Here is a 21,050-nt window from a genome sequence, read left to right as displayed (position 1 = left end):
TTTCGGAGAGCGTCGCGGTCAAACACAGCAAGCAAATGCACGATCGAAGGAATAAGGATATGTGGGTGTGGGTGGTTGTGAAGATGTTGTGCGCGAACGGTCCAAAATTTATAATTTTTTTAAGTGATGATGGTGAAGTATAATTTTGATAGTGACACGATGATGCACGAGAGGTTCATAAAACGAAACAAAATAGTACACATTAGGAAATGGTTAGTGATGGCTGAAGAACCGTATGAAGTTTAGGATGTGACAATGAGTAGAATACGGAATAAGCAACAAGTTCATCTGTTCATCGATCTGCTTCAATGTCACAGTCAACAAACTAATCATCCCACTTTTTTTTTCTTCTTTAGATCAAAACAGCAAGCGAAGATCAACTTTGCGACCGAACGATGATTGACGATCGTACGCGGATGCATGCGTGTGTGAAGTTTCAGTAAACAGTCAAAAATCTCTTCCAACAACAGTAACAATGAGAGTAGGAGAAATCTCGCTCCGTACTCATCGATTTCCCACTCCCACCGCTTTTAAAGTATCTCTCAATGAAATTAACACACGCACACGCACGCACGCGTGCATGCACACGGAAAGCGACATCCATCAGCTGAAGATTGAAAAAGTACGCGTGACATTTCTCATGTCGTCTGATTTCTTGTTGTTGATTCGAACTCATATGAGAACTCGTTTCGCTCTCTTTTGAGGAGGGCAGGAATATAAATGTTTGAACGAATGAACACAGGACTTCCAACCGGAGGGGAAAGCACTTAGAATTGATATGGAATTGAAAACAAAGAGAAGTGAATGTGCAACAGTGCAAGCGAGTGTCTTGCAGATACCATAATGGATTTTTGTGCTGTTTGACAACAGAAAACTATTCAAAAATTCAATTTTGTGAACATGGACAACGCAGATTTCTACACTTCATAACTTTTTTTTCTCAATAATTCGAGATGAAACTGTATTTCGAAGCATATCAACAGAGGGGTAAAGGCGAAAGTCTTTTAGCTTTTTCTTTTCCTTTTCAATGTTTAAACAAATTTGTAAAACAAGTATCAAAAAGATGTAGTCTTAAAATATACAAAAATATATGGAAATTCTCAAGAAATGTTTTCAGAGAAATATCAAAGAAATTTCATTCTTTAAAACTAAAATATTAAAAGACGTCTGTGTCGAAAATGTTCTAAATTATTGAAACGATACCTGATCGAAAAGTTATTTAAATATAATAAAAAAATATAAGGAAAAATCGCGGAATGAGAGCAAATTGGACTGAAGCTGCTCACGAACAGAGTATCAACCAGCGTAGATCAACCCTTCCAAAAACAGAAATGGTTCCTCAGTCGGATGAGGATAATCCTCTCAAGCAACTTCCCCGCAGTATCCACCAGACCGATAGGTCTATATGCCGATGGGTCCCCGAAGGTTTCTTTGGCCTTTGGCAATGGAACCAGTTTTTGTCACAGGCATGAAGGCACTTTTTTATGACTGCCCGGGGCCAGTTTTATGATAGTCCTGATGGTCAAGTTCGGGATTTGCTCACCTTGAGGAAGTTGCCGATCCTCATTCGTCACTCTTGCCTCCTCCTTAGCCGCGGCACGACTGTCATCACCCACGAACTGGATGTCCGGCCATCTCTAGTCTATGTCTAAGTTACTGAAACGTCAGACGAGAGACTCAACAGTCAAGGGCCAAGGAATTGGTTTGTGGCATGTAGTCTCTCGATGATTCGCTCCAGCATCGCTGGTGAAAGCTCCGCAGGGGCCAACACGCCCCTTTGGTATTAACGGTTGGCAGCCTTTAACTTTCGCAGGAGGTGCACGAGAAAAATCTACAACTGCAACGAGGAGGGACACCTATTCGAGAACCTGGACAGTTTAATGTAAGCCACACCTTGCGTTCGCTCGGATACCAGTTTCCCAGTAGGGTATCTAGGGCCCCACCGACATAAGCCTAAGGACACACCCTGGCAATGTCTGAAGATGTTTATCCGTCAAGCGAATCTAAATACGTTGTCTGAGTGCTGCCACCGCAGAAGCCCTATGGATAAATGATATCCTTGAAGACATGAGTTTCAAGGACCGGAAGTACCAAGACAACAAAGTAAACATTGGAATGGCCAACAATTCGGAGACGAAAAGGAGCAAGCATAGACCTGATGTCAAACAAAAGGGCACAATTCAAGTGGGTGCCATAGGAGCCAGAGATCGATTAACTGACATCTTTACGAAGCCATTGGACGTTAACCTATTCATAAGGGTGATTATCGAAGGGACCTAGAAGCTTGAAACATTCACCCATTATAGTAGTCCCGCTTTTTCTCAAACTCCTTTTCAAAAAAAAAAATACACGTTTGTTTAGAACGCTCTGCGTTTGTCTTCTATATAATCTCCAAAGACAAAGAAAAAGGTTGTTACCTTACCTTAGGCGTCGTACACAAATTACGTAACGCTAAAAATCTAGATTTCAGACCCCCTCCCCCCCTATGTAACGATAAGTAACGTTCGACATGACTCCCTCCCCTAAAATTACGTAACGCTGATCAGCCTGACCCCCCTCCAAAATTTTCAATTTCGAGCAAACATCACAGTTACGTAACTGTCTCTACTACCCCCCCTCCTCTCTACGTAACAATAAATAACGCTGATTCAAACCCCCTCCCCCCCCCTTCATGCGTTACGTAATTTGTGTACGACAGTCAACAGTCCCAAGCCGTGGTGTGGCCCTTGCAGTACGTAAGAGTCGTCTCCATTCCACTCGGTCCATGGCTGCAGTTCGCCAGCTCTGCAGTCTGCGTAGGGTCCGCAGGTCGTCTTCCACCTGATCGATCCACCTTGCCCGCTATGCACCTCTCCGTCTCGTTCCTGACGGATTGGTTTCAAGAACCATCTTTACCGGGCTGTCGTCTGACATCCTTACAATATGCCCAGCCCACCGCAGCCTGCCTATCTTAGCGGTGTGGACGATAGATGGCTTCTAGCCAGTGTTTCTCCACCGTATTTCAATAGCTCGCTGGGAAGTTGGTCCACTCCAGCAGCGTTGTTGTTTTTCAGCCGACCAATCTCCTCCTCCACCTCCAGAAGATCGGGGGCTGGAATTCTGATGTCTTCTGCTCGTGCACCAAGATCAGTTGCCATACCGTCCTCGCGCTCTACTGCATCGCCGTTTAGATGCTCGTCGAAGTGCTGCCTCCACCTTTCGATCACCTCACACTCGTCAGTAAGGAGGTTGCCGTCTAAGCTCCTGCACATATCGGCTTGCGGCACGAAGCCTTTACGGGAGCTGTTCAGCTTCTCGTAGAACTTCCGAGTGTCGTTAACTTGGTACAGCTCTTCCATCGCTACGCGATTTCGGTCCTCTTGCTGGCGCTTCTTCCTTCGGAGGACTGAGTTTTGGCTGTTCCGTGCCTGTCGGTATCGTTCCACGTTCGCTCTCGTGCGGTGTTGCAACATTCTCGCCCGTGCTGCATTCTTCTCCTCGACTAACCGTTTGCATTCGCCGTCAAACCAGTCATTTCTATGATTCGGGGCCCTTGTACCTAGTAGCGCTACAGCAGTGCTACCTATGGCGGATCGGATGCTCCTCCAGCCATCTTCAAGGGTAGCTGCGCCAAGCTGCTCTTCCGTGGGTAGCACTGCCTCCAGCTGCTGCGCGTATTCCTGTGCAGCCTCGGCGTCCCGCAGTTGCTCAATATTTGGTCGCGGCGTTCGACTTCGGCGGGTGTTATACACCGTCGATAGTTTTAAGCGCATGCACACAGCTACTAGGTAGTGGTCCGAATCTATATTCGCACTGCGGTAGGTGCGAACGTTGATGATGTCGGAGAAGAACCTGCCGTCGATTAGAACGTGGTCGATTTGGTTCTCTGTCTGTTGGTCGGGTGATCTCCAGGTGGATTTGTGGATATCTTTGCGGGGGAAGAAGGTACTTCGGACTACCATACCACGGGAGGCCGCAAAGTTTACGCACTGGTGGCCGTTATCATTAGACACGGCATGCAGGCTATCTGGTCTGATTACCGGTCTGTACATTGCCTTCCGGCCTACCTTAGCATTCATGTCCCCAATAACGATTTTCACGTCCCGTCGCGGGCAGCTATCGTAGACCTGCTCCAGCTGCGCGTAGAATGCTTCCTTCTCGTCGTCGGGTCTTCCTTCATGTGGGCAGTGCACGTTGATGATGCTGTAGTTGAAGAACCGGCCATTTATCTTCAACTTGCACATCCTTGCGTTGATCGGCTGCCACCCCATCACGCGTTGGCGCATCTATGTACTATGAAGCCGGTTCCCTGCTCGCTGGTTGTGCCACAGCTCTGGTAGAAAGTAGCCGCCCGGTGCCCGCTTCTTCATACCTTGTGTCCTGTCCAACAAAGTTCCTGCAGCGCTACGACTTTGAAGTTGCGTGGATGTAGCTCGTCATAGATTATCCTGTCGCATCCTGGAAAGCAGAGCGATTTGCAGTTCCATGTCCCAAGTTTCCAATCGTAGTCCTTATTTCGTTGCCTAGGTCTATGCCGATTGTTCCGATCCGTATTATCTTTTACGTTGTTTGTAACATGTTGTTTTCCGGGGCGGCTTGTTGGGCCTTCCCCAAAAAGGTTGTATGAAATACAAATACAAACACAAATACAAAGGTACAGTGTCGACTTTGACAAGCGGATAGTCGTAAGGTCGAATCTTGATCTAGATTTTTAAAAAGCACAAGCAGGGCTCTCAGGTACGCTACCAGGAACTGTGTTTACATACATTTGATGTTTTTGATAATCAAAATTAAGAAAATTCCACATATTTTCTATAGGACCTACGCAAACGTAACAGCTTTAGTAGAATTTTTTATATTCCAACATATTCAGAAAACCTATTTCTTTTCGTTGCTGCAGGAGGAAAGTTTGGAGGCGCTTTTCAATATGAACCTTTTCATGTATCAAGATTTCTTCGGGAATTTATAAAAATATAGAATAAAAAAAACTACAAAGTAATGTACTCGCATTTTGGTAATTTTGGCTACTCCTCTATTTGGGAACCGTCTTATGTGCAACACCAAAATAAACCTAAGTTTGATTTTTTTCGATATTGTGCCTGTCGTGGTGTTAAATGAGCACCAGAAATTTCACCTACTGCAACAAAAGCAAAATAATTAATAAACAATGTAAACCTTTATTGAACTGATCGAAATCAAGATCTACTAGGGTTTGCAATTCCGGGAACGATTTTTCGAGGAATGCGTTTTCTCGGGATTCCCCAGATCTTGGAAAAATTTCGTATGATTTGCTATAGTTTTCTATGTAATAATGCAATCAAACTAAAACTCAAACTGCAAAACTGACGCGGTCAACTGTATAGCAGCACTAAAGTGAGCATCACACGAAGCAAACATTTGCGGTGTAGTATCAAATATTCACTCCAATATTTGTTAAAAATATTCAGTAAATAGAAAGTTAGGTAAATATTTGCCACGTCTAATTTCGTCCTTTGCTGTTAGTTCACTACTAAAGCAGGTATTAGACGAAGCAAATATTTGCTATTTTTGGTACGGATTTTATTTTGTGCAAATAAAATTCGTACCAAAAATAGCAAATGTTTGCTTCGTCTAATATCTGCTTAAGCGAATAGTTGCTTGAATTCTTGAATTGATAAAAAAAATTGAAGCCCGTAAATTGATAAGGCGGCATCCGTAAATAATGTAACGTTTATAGAGGAGAGGTGGGTATCCCTAAGCGTTACGATTTGTTACATAGGGGAGGGGAAGGTAAGATCAGCGTTACGTAACGAAAAATCTCTGGAGACTCGCCGAAAACGAGCATATGAGAGGGGGTGGGGGTTAAAAAATTGTTTTTTTTTGCGTTACGTAATTTATGAATGTCGCCTAAAAAGGTTGGTTAAAAGCTGGATAATGCGTACCATCGGTCCCAAGTGCACCTACAGGAGTCAAATTGACCCCACCCGTGTTTCTTAGTCTCTTATCCAGCCACTCCTACACGCGGTGCCAGCTGGGATACGAGCAACCAAGGGAAAATCGGGTAACCAACCCCGGTGGAAACTTGGCCGTATGCTGACAAGGGGAAAGGGCTCTTTTGAGTTTCCGAATGTCTGTTCTCCATGTCTCCATGTTAGGAGCGGCTCAAAACAACGTCTGTACTTCAGGTTAGGAGCGACCAATTACCGTCCTCGTGCCATCGTGGGTCTCTAAACAGTGTTGTGAACGATGGCCTTTCGGCGAAACAGGGGGTTGATGCGCAGGCCTTACAAGCCGCCACCGTAAAGCACTCACCAGCAATGAACGAGAAACAAAGAAATTCTGACTGGAACAATCAGGAGACCCACGCGACGAAAACGGACTGGCGATTGGAAACTCGGGACGTGGGAACTGCCGATCTCTCAATTTCCAAGAGATCACACGAGTGCTCTTCAAAGTATTGCAATCCCGCAGGTTCGACGTCGTAGCACTGCAGGTGTGTTGGAAGGGCTCAATGGTATGTACGTTCCGAGATGATCATGCCATTTACCAGAGCAGCGACAACATAACGCATCAACACGAGTACACCTGGAGGTCACCAAATCAGACAGAAACACAGATCGATCATATTCTGATTGATTGTTGGCACTTCTCAGACATCATCGACGTCAGCTCCTACAGAAGCGCTAACGTTAAAACGGACCACTACTTGATGATGGTTAAGATGCCCCCAAAACTTTTCGTTGTTAACGATTGCTACTATGGGTAACGACTAAAGCAGTCTAACGTCGCCGAAAACTACGGGCTTTCGCTCGAAGTTGTGCTGCCGGAAGAGGACCAGCAGGAGGAAGCTTCTATCGAGGAACACCATCAAACCAGCCATCAACAGTGTAGTGGAGAACGTCATCGGGCATGTGCGACGAACCCAACAAGAATCGGCTCGACCACAAATGAAGGAGGGGGATGAATGAGGAGAACGCAGCGCATGCGGCTAAGATGCGCAGTGCTACTCGTCAAAATGTAGAGAAACACAGAAAGAAGATGCAGCAAACCTAAATATTCCGGGAGAAAAAGCGCCGCCTGGACGAGGAGGAATATGTAAAGATGCATCATACTCAGGAAACGCGAAAGTTCTAACAGAAACTCAACGCATCCCACAAAGGCTTTGTACCGCGAGCCGAAATAGAATATCTGTTATGACAAATTGGACTGTGGAAACTAACGTGCGATCACCGTCCTGAATACCGCCTACAAAATGCTTTCCCTAACAATTTTCCGCCGACTTTCATCGCTAATCAACAGATTCGTGGAAAGCTATCGCCGACTTCGTGGAAGGACGCTCTACGATAGACCAAATCTTTACCATACGGTAGATCCTCCACAAGTGTCGTGAATACAGAACCCTCACGCACCACCTATTCATCGACTCCAAAGCCGCGTGCGATACAATCAACCGAAAAGGGCTATGGAAGGACATGGACGAAAACGGCTTTCCGGGAAAGCTGATTAGATTGATAAAGGCTACGAAGAACGAGACGCAATGCTATATGCGGATTTCGGGTGGATTGTCGGCTCCATTTGAATCCTGCAAGGAGGCTTCGACAGGGTGATGGTGTCTCCTGCCTGCTATTCAACATTGCGCCACAGGATATAATGAATCAAGTGGACATCATGGACATGGACATTGTCGGCAGAACTGCTGCGGGGGCAGAACAGTACACCAGACTAAAACGGGAAGCAGCGAGGATTGGATTGCAGATAAATACGTCTAAAACGAAGAACATCTCTATCAGCGGACAAGAAGGGTAGACCAGGAGAAGAAAGATCTGACGGAGAGTAGACGTGTCCCAGGGATTGGAGAGCGGCAGCCAATAACCGAGTGAATTAGAGAAACTTTGTGAATCAGGTCATGTCATAATGACGGAATGCCAAATAAATGATAATTATAAAATACTAGTTGAACGTTCCCGGCGATGCTCGGGATCAAAAGTTTCAAAATTAGGAATCATTTTTTATAACTCATTGCAATATTAGCACAACTAACTTCAAAAATATTTCACATCTTATACGTCCATCATCACTTTAAGTACTTTAACATTCTGAGATCGCACAGAACGGAAATACCCATATTGGATTGCATTTTGTGATTTGGGGATGTTTTACAGAAACTGGAAGTCGCCATTTCGGATTTCAAATTGACGTATGGAGTTCGGAAGTTTCGGAAGTATTAAAATGGTTGGCCAAATACCACTTAAGATAATTTGCCTGAAACCAGAAGTGTGGAAAATGTTATGTGGGGTCATCCCAGTTCCGAATATATCACACTCGGGTGATAACCGGATATTCGTCAATCGTTCACAGTAAAACCTCTTTTTATGTAACTTTTAGAAGAAAGAAATTAAAGTAAGAAGAATTTAGCGTGACCATTCATGCTTAGTTCACCTCTATAATCATATCTAAAGAGATAACATGTGAATTTTTATAACGAAAATGTTTGTTGGTGTCCAAGGAACACTTCTGAGAAGAAGTTAACGTTTTAATCCACATAACTACCTAGAAATTAAAAAAATATAGTAGACCAATGAAATGCGGCCTTTCCTCTAGCCAAATGTCCCAAGATCTAGTTTTGGTAGAAGTAAAAAAGTATTTCGAATCCCGTAATGTGTTACTATTCACAAAACTACGAAAACATCAGAAATGTAATTTGTAATTTTTATCTGCTCGACTCGCACCAAATTAAAACATAAATTCTTCTGCAAGAAAATATTTGCAGATGTTGAAAGAACAACGAACATTTTATTGAGAAAAAAAAATTAATTTACAGGCGAATTGAGCTCATGCTCAAAAATTCAAAATTTTGCATGTATTATATGTATAATATATATAAATTTCAAAAAGAGTATTTTAATGTGTTTTCCTGTATGCTGAAAATCATCTTCAAACTTACGTAGTTTTTAAAGTAATATCTCAACTTTTAGCAATAAGATACCTATTATTTTTCCTCAAATGTCTTTCCTGAACATTAACAAACATTTCAATGAAGAACAATTACATATCATAGCTTTGAATTTCGATTTAGAGGCAAATTTAGTTCAAATATTCATGATTTTGCTTGTTTAACGTAGTGTTGTGATTATTATCTCAATTTTCAGTAATCAAAAATCTGTTATTTTAACTCAAAAGTCTTTCCTGGACATAAACAAACATTTTAATGGGAAAAATATATATCATAGCTTTGAATTTGGATTTAGGGTCAAATTGAGCCAAAATATTCATGATATTTCATGTTTTACTTAGTTTTGTGAATAATATTCCTATTTTCAGTTATCAAATAACTATTATTTCTTCTCGAATATCATTCCTGAATATCAACGAACATTTTATTGAAAAAAATCACGTGTCATCGCTTTGAATTCTGATTTGGAGACAAATTGAGCCTTAAAAATTATTTTTGCATGGTTTTGCATTTTTCATGTGGTTTTGCGGAAAATATTTAAATTTCAAATAATCAGAACCTATTATTTTTCCCTCAAATATCTTTTCTTAACACAACGAACATTTTATCATAGTAAAAATCTCAGATCACTGCTTCGAGTTTTGATTTAGAGGTAAATTCAGCATAAAAGTCATGATTTTGCATGTTTCACGTAGTTTTGTGAATAATATCTTGAGTTTTAGTAATCAGATACCTGTTATTTTTTCTTAAATGTCTTTTTTAAACATCAACGAACATTTTAATCGAAAAAGAATCACATGTCATCACTTTGAATTTTGATTTGGAGACGAATTAAATATAAAAAGTCATGATTTTGCATGTTAAACGTAGTTTTGTGAATCATATCTCAAGTTTTAGTGATCAGATATTAATTATTTTTCCTCAAATGTCTCTTCTGAACATTAACAAACATTTTATTCAAAAAAAGAACCATATGTCATCGCTTTGAATTTCGATTTAGAGGCAAATTTAGCATAGAAAGTCAAAATTTTGCATGTTTTACGTAGTTTTGTGAATAATATCTCAAGTTTTAGTAATTAGATACCTATTATTTTATCTCAAATGTATTTCTTGAACATCAACGAACATTTTAATGAAAAAAGAATCTCATGTCATCGCTTTGAATTTTGATTTGGAGACGAATTAAGTATAAAAAGTCATGATTTTGCATGTTTTACGTAGTTTTGTGAATAATATTTCAAGTTTTAGTGATCAGATACTAATTATTTTTCCTCAAATGTCTTTCCTGAACATTAACAAACATTTTAGTGAAAAAAGAATCATATGTTCTCGCTTTGAATTTTGATTTAGAGGCAAATTTAGCACAGAAAGTCAAAATTTTGCATGTTTTACGTAGTTTTGTGAATAATATCTCAAGTTTTAGTGATTAGATACCCATTATTTTTCTCAAATGACTTTCCTGAACATCAGCGAACATTTTCATGTTGAAAAACCTACATGTCACTGCTTATTATTTTTGGTTTAGAACGATTCAAAATTATGATGATTACTGTACACCTCAGAGACTGAGGGAATAATATCAATAAGACCAAGCGTTACGGAATTCCATTTTTATATAGTAGAAGCGTATGACACAATCGAATGAGATCATCTATGGCAAATTATACACGAAACGGGTTCCCGGGCAAAATTGCGCAATCGGTCAGAACGACTATCCATCGTCGCGTAATGTGCACAGTGCGAGTTTCGGGGACGCTCTCGAGTTCTCTCGCATTTTGAAGAAGGCTGCGGCTTAACATTGTCATGGAAGGTGCTATTAGGAAAGCGTGGACACGAATGGTACGATCTTCAGGAAGTGCTGCCAGTTGAGACGTAAACGTACAGCAGACTCAAGGCAGAGGACAATCGGGTCGAACTAGTCATAAACACGTTGAAGATAAAATACTTGAGAAACAGAGGTTCGAGGAAAGACTCTGTTAGCCTCCCGCTAGGATTCTAATTGACGATTCGATCGAAAAAATTCGCTGCTCCACAAAGTTGACCATCTACAAAACACTACAAAACACACTGCATACGATCTACTGTAGGGGTGCAGATGGAAACTGGGACATGTAGACGTCGAACAAACCACAAGTTGCTGGGGGAACCCACTATAGTACATAGAGCTAAAATCGAAAGGCTACGATGGGCTGGGCATGGAAGTCGTAAGGATGTCGGACCATAATAAAAACGCGTCCTCGTGGCGCAAACCGTGCACAATTGATCGACCAAGTGGAAGAAGATCTTCGCAGTCTGCAAGAGTGACGACGAGCGCTAGAATCGAGTACAATGGCGTCCGCTTTAGATACAGCAAAGGCCACACAGGCCTTCATCCGATTGGTAGGGTAACCCGCATAATCAATAACCGTAAGCGGATGATAATCCGGTTAAACGATAGGGCATACAGTCGTGACTATATCCCCAACTAGGGGTACTGGGGGTAAGCCCGGCCCCCTAAGGAAAATGATTCTTTAGTAGCACTTGATGGCGAATATTGTAATATTTCTTTCACAGAATCATTGCCCAGATTGTTTTCTACAAAATATGAAGGTTTTCAGTACTTTCAAACTGTTATTTCACAAGGAATAGTGAAGTTTTGAAACTAAGATAAAAACGACGTTTAGCAATTAGTGCGGGTGAAACCGGCACCCCTTGAGGGTAACACCGGCACCTAAGCTTGTTCAAGAATTTACTCAAATTAACTGAACCAATTTGCATTCGGAAACCGCCAAATGAGAGATCTAACATTTCTGTATGTTACTGTTGAATTTGGTTGGTGTCGGTTAGCTGGTTCTGGGGAGATTGCCGGAACAAATTCCGGTGAACATTATGTATAAACAATGAAAGAATTTGATACTCGGCAAGCCCATCATGTGGCACTTTAAATCATATTATTAACTAGTTTAACCGAAGCCAGGATCATATTGACCACACCGGAGCATATTCCAAATACCACCGGGAAAGCGGTCAGTTTTGTGATTTGATTCAGTACATTTGACACCTCTAATAACCCTTGGAATCATTCATAAATCACAGAAGAGCTGAAGTGCATGGTTCTAAGTCGATCAATCAATTTATTTAGCAGCGAGCCACCGGTAATAGATGAGAAATATGTGTCAGTAACATCCAACTAACCTCAGACAATGTCGGGCTTACCCCACTCACTGGGTGACGGTGTTACCCCGACAGCACACATTTTTTTAAAAAGAGTGTTTCTACAAATTTATCGCTTCAATTTACCTCAGATCGAATTTCTGTGATTGCTAACAATACAGGCAATAAATTGTAGAGCAACGAAAAATTATTTTAGTCTTTTCAAATGATTAAAAGCTTAAGTTTCACTAACGACAAATTACATCCGTTTACGCATCAGCTGCAGTAGCGTATCTTTTGTCTATTATTTTGACGTTTGACGTTTCACGGTGGCTTCGATGTGTCTTAAAGTGTCTAAAATATTAAATACCAACACTTCACATATTCCAAAACACACTTAATTAGCGTTTTCTAGTCAAATCCCAGGGGTGACGGTCTTACCCTCAGTGCCGGGCTTACCCCCTGTACCCCTAGTTGTAAGGCAGGTTTTATGGTTATTGATTACGCGGGAAGTGCTTTATCAAGTGTGCTGTTACCTGTTCCAGCATGTTTTCTTTCGAGACATCAGTTGCAACAATATTCTCACAGCAGATCATTGAATTTTCTGTAAAAGGAGGTTGTTACTAATTTCTCAGAAAAGCTTTATCTTTGAGACATCCAATTTTAATCATTCACAGCAAATTTGGAACAAATGTTTCGCTGTTTTTTTTTTTTTAATTTTAAGTCAAAAATCAAACAGAATAGAGTAAGTTTACACATTTGACCCAAAATTGAATCGAACTACCGCAATTTCAGTACAAGCTTCCTAAAATATATTAAATTTTGAAACATAGTTAAAATATGTGTAATAATTTCGAGAGGAAATGCAATCAAAAGTCCAAATTTCTTAATTTGGTTGATTTTCGATCTTTAACTTTCCAGCCGTTGGCTGCCTTTTGGGCTAGCAATTGTAGATCGATGATTTTTGACTAGCACCTTCAGTCTCAATCAATGGTAAACATCAAAAGTTCACGTATCGAAAACTGGCAATCATAAATCGATCAGTGGTAAATCATTAACACACTAAAAGTGAAAAAATATATTGGCTGCGAAAGTTTCTATTGACCTAAGTCGCTCAGTGCAGAAATAACCATCCTGGGCCCATAACCTGCTCTATTCCCAGAGTTAGTTTTGGTTTGGTAGCACCGTAACTTCTAACTTAGATTGAAAACATCAACGTGAAAAAATATTTTCATCTTTTAACCCTCACAGAATTGAAAACTCTGCTTCCTTCCGTCATTCATATCAGTTCCCACCCATCAGGACGAGATCATTCTTCAGGTGCGCTACACCTGACAGCAAATCGTTGTCGTCAACAAGCAAGCAAGCAAACAACCGAGAGCAACAATTGTGTTTCCTTTTTTTTTGTTTCTTCTTTCTTTCACCGACCAAATGCTCACCGCCGCCGATCATTCACACAGCCCAACAACATATCAAAAGCTGCAAAAATGCACGCACCACGAGAGGAGAAACTTTTCGTCACAAGTAATTAGATTCTCATTGCCAGCCAGAGGCCGTTGACATACTGGCGCGTTCTGCGTTGCGGAGACGATTCGCCTTGCCGTGAGTTAATATACAGCGCTAAGCAGAGCTATACATTAACCCACGGCAAGGCGAACCGTCTCCGCAACGCAGAACGCGCCAGTATGTCACTGGCCAGAGGCCCTCGGTGGTTGTCTGCGTGCAATGCAATGGAACCATATCATATTGGAATTTCACTTTAGCAGCACAACTTTATCTTTCTCACACTCTTTCCACTCTATACCAGTTCTCTCGCTCTGGGGTATGCGATTGGTTCACCTGTGCTGGGTGCGGAATCTGAGTGCGAGAAATGTGCAGAGAAAGAGAGAAAGAACACCGAGAGAGAGAGGAAGCGAAAGGAAATAGAGCGCAGTGAGAAATGCTTTTGCTTTTTCACACTTGCACAAAATAAAATAAACGTCCACACAGGAGAGAAAGTATTGGATTCCTTCCGATTTTCAAGTTTGAATTTCTCATATTTACATCAGATTTGTTTGATGTGGAAGGAAGGAAAGTGTGCTACCGTCGTCGAGCTCAGCGGTTGACTTTCTAACTTTGCCTTTGGCTGCATGTCGATACACCACACGGACGGAGACGGATTTATGACACGGGAGTACGGAGTTGAGAGAACCAACAACTGCTAGACGGTGATTACACGACGACAACAACAACGACGACGACGACGGCGGCGCTGTTTTGTCTTCATCTTGGTTCGATGGTTGGTTGTGCGCATTTGCTGTTATTAAAATCAAGTGCCATTGATGCCGAATAAAATAGGAACCTAAACCGAGCGAAGAGAATGGTTCTTTTTTTCTGCTTGAAAAGAAAAATGTTGATAACAGCTAGACAAAAATGCTGCTTTTTTGAAGAAGAAAAAAGCCCAACCAACAGAAAGACGAACGTGCGATTATGCATGCATTCGATGTACGTTCGATATGGAAGGGAGAAGAAAAATTCCTTAAGAAGCTCACTTGAGAGAACACACTAAAATCGATTTCAAGTCTGTGGCTATGGAGAAATTATGACTGTCTATTCTGCACTCTAGCAAACTACTTAGCATAATTAACAACTATCCTGCCTGATGCAATCACTTTTCGAGAAAAAAAAACCCACGCCTAAGCTTAACAAATGATGAAATTTTTATCGGAAAAATTCTCCATCAGCATTGGAGTCCCAACAAAAAATTGACTAACCCTACTTTCTTCTGCATCAAGTTTAATGAGATTCACAACAGTTGCAATTTTCAGAAGCCTATTTTCCTCGTTTTCAACACATCAGTTATAAGAAAATTGTAATAGCAAATCATGAAGATGGTCATGAAGTTGAAGTTGGTACAGCCATAGAGTAACACAGTTCATTTTTACCACTAACGTATCACAAAATTGTCCAACGTTTTATATATCCAACGACATATTGATTATTGTAATCCGTCATGTGGTTATACAGTTATTACCGTTTGAAATCTAACGTAACATTTGACCAATTTCATTTCCACTTTTACAGAATGTACCCCAGTATAGAAAACAAAGACGTAGTTCTATCCACTGCTTCCTTGAGAGCAGTCTTTAGTTGCGGACCTCGTAGTCGATCATTGAAGGCTCCTTCTTTTTCAAGAAAGATGCTTGTTTCTCCATCCTTCTGGTAACAAACATTGCTTATTCCGTACTACTCATTGAAAAGCTGGGCAATGATTTAAAGGGCGTGCTGTATGAAAAATGTTCTCGGAGGGGTTAGAAGCACATAAGCGCCAAAGCCGAAACCACATTTAATCGCAAGATAAAGCAGCACTAAATTTACAATAAACATACCGATTTTGGTAGCTGTAGTATTTGGCATCCCGTGGAATCGTACACAGCTGCTTGCCGTAGCAGCACAGCACCTGCGGATTGAAGGTATACTTTCGACCACAGCAGTAACCTAGCGATTGCATCACCGGGTCGATTTCCTGTTCGAACACTTCCGAAAGCTGAAACAAGTTGAGAAAATGAAGAGTGTCAGACTCGTGCCAAAACCAGGATCATGGCAAAACTTACCTTAGTACAGTACCGATAGACACGGGACGTTTTACGATTGTACAACCAGGCGTTATCGAACATTAGCCAAACATCGTCCACATACTCCCACGGATCCGAGTACTGGCCGGAATCGAGCTTCTTGCGAATCGTGCTGAGATCCATCGGCTTCCGCACAATGTCGAAATAGTCCGGGATACCAAGCGTTGTCGGATCGACCGGCATGCGGAACGGAATCGACTCCGGTTCTTGAGCCACCAGTTTTTCCAACGTCGGCAATAGAGCCTCCCGTAATTCCTCCGGTTTGAACGCTAAAAATAAAAAATAATAATTACCATCCTCTCTAGGGGCGAAACCAAAGCAACAACTTACTGCACTTCTTTTTGCTGTCGGTTGATTCCGATTTGATCGGTTCCGGCATGACCTTTGGTTCACTTTTGACCACCGCATTCACGGTGTTGGTGCTCGTCATGTTGGAGGGCGACATCGGTTCCTCCTTGCACTGGATCACATCTAGCTTGCTGTTCTTATCACCTTCGCCGCCTCCCTCGCTCGTGTCCATCGGTTCAGTCTTGATCTCCTGCATCAGGCTTGGGCAGCTATCGCTGTTGCCCTTACCGCCACCGACGTTGACACTGTCCGAAGTGTCCATATGATTGGTGTCCGGCTCGGATTTGATATCCTGTTCTTGCTTCAACTCCAGCTTGCCACCCTTCGCGTTGGACTCACAGCCCGAGTTGTTCGCGCCACCATTCATTCCCGGTTGCGAATCTTCATCTTGATCTCGCGCAGCTGCTTCCAATGCGGCCATCTGGGAACTTAGCGCCGAAGAGGTGGATCGACTGATGCTCGAAACCATACCAGTTCCGATGCTGCTGTTGCTGGTGTTGCATAAACTGGTCCCACTGGCAGCGGATGTGGTGTTCGCACTGCATCCGGATGATGAGGCGGTCGTTGTGGTTGTAGGTCCACTGGAGGCAGTGCTGGTGATGGATGTGATGGCTGAGGACGTGGTCACTCCGCTACTGTTGCTACCTAGGGCAGGCGGAGTCGAGATCGGAATTGGCGATGAGATTGCCGGTGGCGGTGTTGGTTCAGGTGCGTTCGCAATCAGTGCCGACACGTTCGGTGTGTTCGGGGTGCTTACCGGTGGCGGTGGAACTGGTCCGTTCGGTGTTAAGCTAGGAGACGGAGACGGTATTGGAACGCTATTGCCGGAAGAATTCATCAAATCTCCACTGCTGGTAGGAGTAGAAGGCATCTGACCGAGGCTGTTTCGCTGCTGATTGCCACTGTTCGGACAGTTCATCATCTGGCTGCCGTTAAAGGTGGCATTCTGCTGCTGCATGGAATTGCTAAAGGGAGAAGGTATTGGTGGTGTTACGGTTTGACTCATGCCTCCACTGGCGGCCATTGCGTTGTTTTGGGCAGCTGCTGCTGCCGCTTGGCCCGCATTATACTTGGCTTTCATTATGTCGTTAAACTGCTGCAAGCCACTTGGTGAACTGTCCGCGATGGAAGGTCCGTTCAGGAACTGAACAGCGTTCTGCTGGGATGAAGGTGGAGTCATTCCTGGCGGATGGTTACCAAGGCCTTGCTGTTGTTGCTGTTGTTGCTGCTGCTGCTGCTGTTGTTGCTGTTGCTGTTGGGCAGTGAATGGCGACAGTCCACCGGGTAGAACGGTTTGTTGTTGCTGCTGGACCATACTGTTGGGACTTGGTCCGGATTGAGAAACGAACAGTTGTTGCTGCTGCTGTTGGCCAGCATTCAAAGGCATTCGATTTTGTTGCTGCTGCTGCTGCTGTTGTTGCATGAGGTTCTGATTTTGGTTCAACATGTTCGACCCGAGAGGCATCTGCATTTTTGCTGCCATATTTGGTCCACCCAGTATGCCGGCATTCATCGGACGAACTTGGGCATTGCCACCGGGTTGCTGCAAGAGCTGCTGTTGCTGTTCTTGCACTTGCCGCTGCTGCTGCATTTGCTGCTGTTCTTTTCGCTTCTGCCGTTTCTCTTCTAGCTCTTTCTGGATCTTGTAGATCTTCTCCGCCAGCAGGTGATAGTACTCGGAGCGGGAGTTGGCCATTTCGTACATGTCACCTTCTACCTTTTTCGCGTACGCTACCAGGTTGTACATTCGTTTGTCGAACATCGTCGACGGATCTGGCGAAGGAAAGATGGCCTGTACAAGTTTGTGCACCAGATGGTTCCGGAGATCCGGGGTAACGGAATGGTGCCAATCTTTGGTACCCTGCACGGGTGCGGCAAGCATTTGGTTCGCGTTAAAGTTCCCACTGGGACCCGGAGCGGAGCCGTTTGATCCTCCAGCTTGTTGCTGTTGCTGCTGCTGAGACATCGGTCCCTGGCCGTCCTGGTTGAAAAGAACATTGCCTCCTTGTAGTGGAATGATATTTTGAGATTGATTTTGCTGCTGTTGTTGCTGCTGCTGCAACTGGGCAGCATTTGGTTGTTGCTGTTGGAGGGCTGCTGCCATTTGAGACACACTTTGGCTGGCATTTCCCGGTGCTTGGCTTGTAACGGGTAGCCCACCGGGACCAACGACATTGGAAGCGTCACTTGTGGCGTTCGGTGGGAGCACATTATTCACCATTATTTGATTCTGTGGAATCATCATTCGCACGGCTCCACCCTGAGTCTGTTGTTGGTTTACACCCAAGGGTAAGCTGCGCATTCCACCAACCATTTGGGGTCCACCCGGACCTTGTTGCTGCTGTTGTTGCTGTTGCTGCTGCTGCTGGGTAGGCATTCCTGGTGGACCACCAACCTGCGAAGACATTTGAGCATTGCCAGGAAGTGCATTTGGTGCAGTCGAGGAAGGACACTGGATTTGACTGTTTCCAAGTTGGTTAAAGGCTCCGGGCATTTGACCTGGTTGCCCTTGCTGCTGCTGACCCTGTCCGGATGGTCCAGGTGGACCCGCCTGACCGGTCGAATCTTGCTGGAGTTGATTTTTTAGTTGATTCTGCTGGTTTTGTTGCTGTTGCTGCTGCTGCTGTTGTTGTTGTTGTTGCTGTCCGGGTTGTTGTTGACTCTGCTTGTACTTGTTGGTATCTTTGAGAGGCAAACAAACCGGACAGTCCTGCCGTTGACAGTTCTTCCAGTGGTTGATAATCTGTCGTGAAGAGGAGCAATGAGTTTTTTGACAGTTCTTCCCCAGCTGGCAGGTTTGCATATGCGAGAGCACATCTTTCATGGTTCGACAATGGGCCAAGGTGCAATTGTTGCTGTTCGGGTTTTCCGATTCACGCCGCTGACATTTGTGAGCATGCAGTAGCAATACCAGCTGCTGTTGGATGAGCTTTCGTTTTTCCGGATCAGCTAGTAGAGGGTTACCGGGTCCACTTTGAGAGGGACCAGGTTGCGGAGCACCGGATGGACCTCCTGGAGCCCCCGAGGCACCGACTGGGACGGTTGGATTCATTTGATTCATTGGTTGATTTTGGGCCGCTGTTTGCGGTCGGATTAGTGCCGTGGGAATGCCAGATTGTGGCTGAGCCGGTGAAGGTGTCGGAGGTTGTGCTTGTGCTGCCACTCCTCCTTCGTTCACAACATTCATACCCATCCCTGCACCGGGCATCATATTCCCTGCTAGCGGATTTCCCATTCTAGCACCAGCCATAGCCATATTCGGCATCCGGTTGATGGTTGGCGGAGATCCTCGTACCGGTGCCAATCCACCCGCATTCATTACACTCACATTCGGCTGCGTATATCCACCAAAAGGACCTCCCGGTCCACCGATTTGGTTTCCCATTCCACCTACGTTGTGGTTTTGCATTAACTGACGCAAGCCCTGATTCATGTGGCCACCCGGTCCACGGGCCATATGCTGACCAGGCTGACCTGGCATTCCTATCCGACCAGGATTATTCAACGGGCCGTTCTGCATCGCGTTCGGCAATTGATGCATCAATCCGGGATTCGGTCCGGGGCCTTGCTTCATGTTGTTATTTATCACAATTCCGCCACCAGTCATAACACCTCCGCTTAAGCCCATGTTACTGTTGGTAATAATGGTTCCACCGCCGTTGCTCTGCGCAATACTGTTCATTCCCAGCATCGTTCCACCGCCCATGCCTCCAACCACGACATTGTTAGCCATACTTTGATTCATCGGCAGCAAATTGGGACTCTTGTTAGCTAGCGGTCCCATGCCCAGGATCTGCTGGCCGCCCATTCCTTTGTTACCCTGAATGCATGCCATCGAAAAAACAAACATTTTTAAGTGAACAATCAGATCTTACAACTGCAAACACAAAAGTTCCACTTACCTGCTGCTGCATAATGTGGTGAAGTTGCTGGTGTTGTTGTTGTTGATGTTGTTGCTGCTGTTGTTGTTGATGAACAAGCTGCTGCTGCTGCTGCCGTAGCGCCAACTGCTGTGCCATGTTGGATGTCCCTCCGGGATCATCCCCTCCTCCATTCATCTGCGGACCCGGACCTGGTCCGGGTGGCTTATTGCCACCGCTCAGCGAGTCCACCCAGGTGTTGTCGCCCATCAGCTCGTCCGGGAGGTGGCTCTCCAGGTCAAACATCTGGTCGATCGTCGAGATGACTTCTGCAAATGAGAGTTTGGAAGAAATAACTCTGAGTTAGTGAGGATTTTTCGAAGAAATATTTTTGAGTTGAGTAAAATTAGACTCTAAAGTTTTGGGGATTGAAGCAACCCCCCAGCGAATCCTGTTCAAGTTCACACTCGTACTTTTAAACGGTTATCATACATTTCCAACCCAATCCAAGATCAATCAATCGAGAACTGGAACAAAGCGGTATTAAAGGTTAATGATTATGTTTTTTTTTAAATAACATAAATTATGCTTTGATTGAAAAAAAAACATAAACTATACTAGCCGTAAAACTTCAACTAAATAGAAATAGGTGTCAGTTTTCAGATATATTAGAAAAAAAGAGTTAAAAACGGAAAAGTCTCAAATATGGCAACAGAGGCTTATATGACCTATATCAAATAGATCACACATGTCAAAAATAGTACAACAAAGTTCAGAAATATCACATAAGTTGAAATGATGCAAAAATGATAACAATCCACATAAAACGACAAAACCAGAAAATAATACAACAAAAACTTCCACAAACGATCAAACATTCTTGAAAGTTAAAAAATTTACGAACGTTACGACTACATGACAAAAGGTTACAGATATCAGAAAAAGCACAAAACGTTAAAAAAGATAACAATCCTGAAAAACTGTGCAAGACATGAGACAAGAAAAGTAAAAATTTGTAAATGTCAGAAATTACAGAAATCGTCGTTTCAAGCATAGTTGTCCTATGTTCACACAAACCTTATGAACGCTGGGATAACTATACTTGGAACAGCAGTTTAGAACTGTCTAAAAATCAAAATTTTCTGCGAAGGAAACAATAATTAAATGATTTCGTCAAAAAGAAAA

At 43.4% G+C, this 21,050-nt stretch overlaps 1 protein-coding gene across 2 annotated transcripts in view; it reads right to left on the bottom strand.

Moving 5' to 3' along the window:
- Window positions 1-21,050, bottom strand: part of LOC129718976 (histone lysine acetyltransferase CREBBP) — a 48,255-nt gene that overhangs the window by 12,093 nt on the left and 15,112 nt on the right. For both annotated transcript variants that reach the window (XM_055670262.1, XM_055670263.1), the window contains exons 2-5: window positions 19,908-20,194; window positions 15,988-19,825; window positions 15,637-15,926; window positions 15,412-15,569 (exon numbers count right to left, since the gene is read on the bottom strand). In XM_055670262.1, the coding sequence (XP_055526237.1) occupies window positions 15,412-15,569; window positions 15,637-15,926; window positions 15,988-19,825; window positions 19,908-20,194 (4,573 nt within the window). The remainder of the gene's footprint in view (window positions 1-15,411; window positions 15,570-15,636; window positions 15,927-15,987; window positions 19,826-19,907; window positions 20,195-21,050) is intronic.

The sequence above is a fragment of the Wyeomyia smithii genome, chromosome 1 (genome assembly GCF_029784165.1).
Source record: "Wyeomyia smithii strain HCP4-BCI-WySm-NY-G18 chromosome 1, ASM2978416v1, whole genome shotgun sequence".
Taxonomy (NCBI): domain Eukaryota; kingdom Metazoa; phylum Arthropoda; class Insecta; order Diptera; family Culicidae; genus Wyeomyia; species Wyeomyia smithii.
The sequence above is the reverse complement of the archived record's forward strand: the minus strand, read 5'-3'. Positions and strand labels throughout refer to the sequence as shown.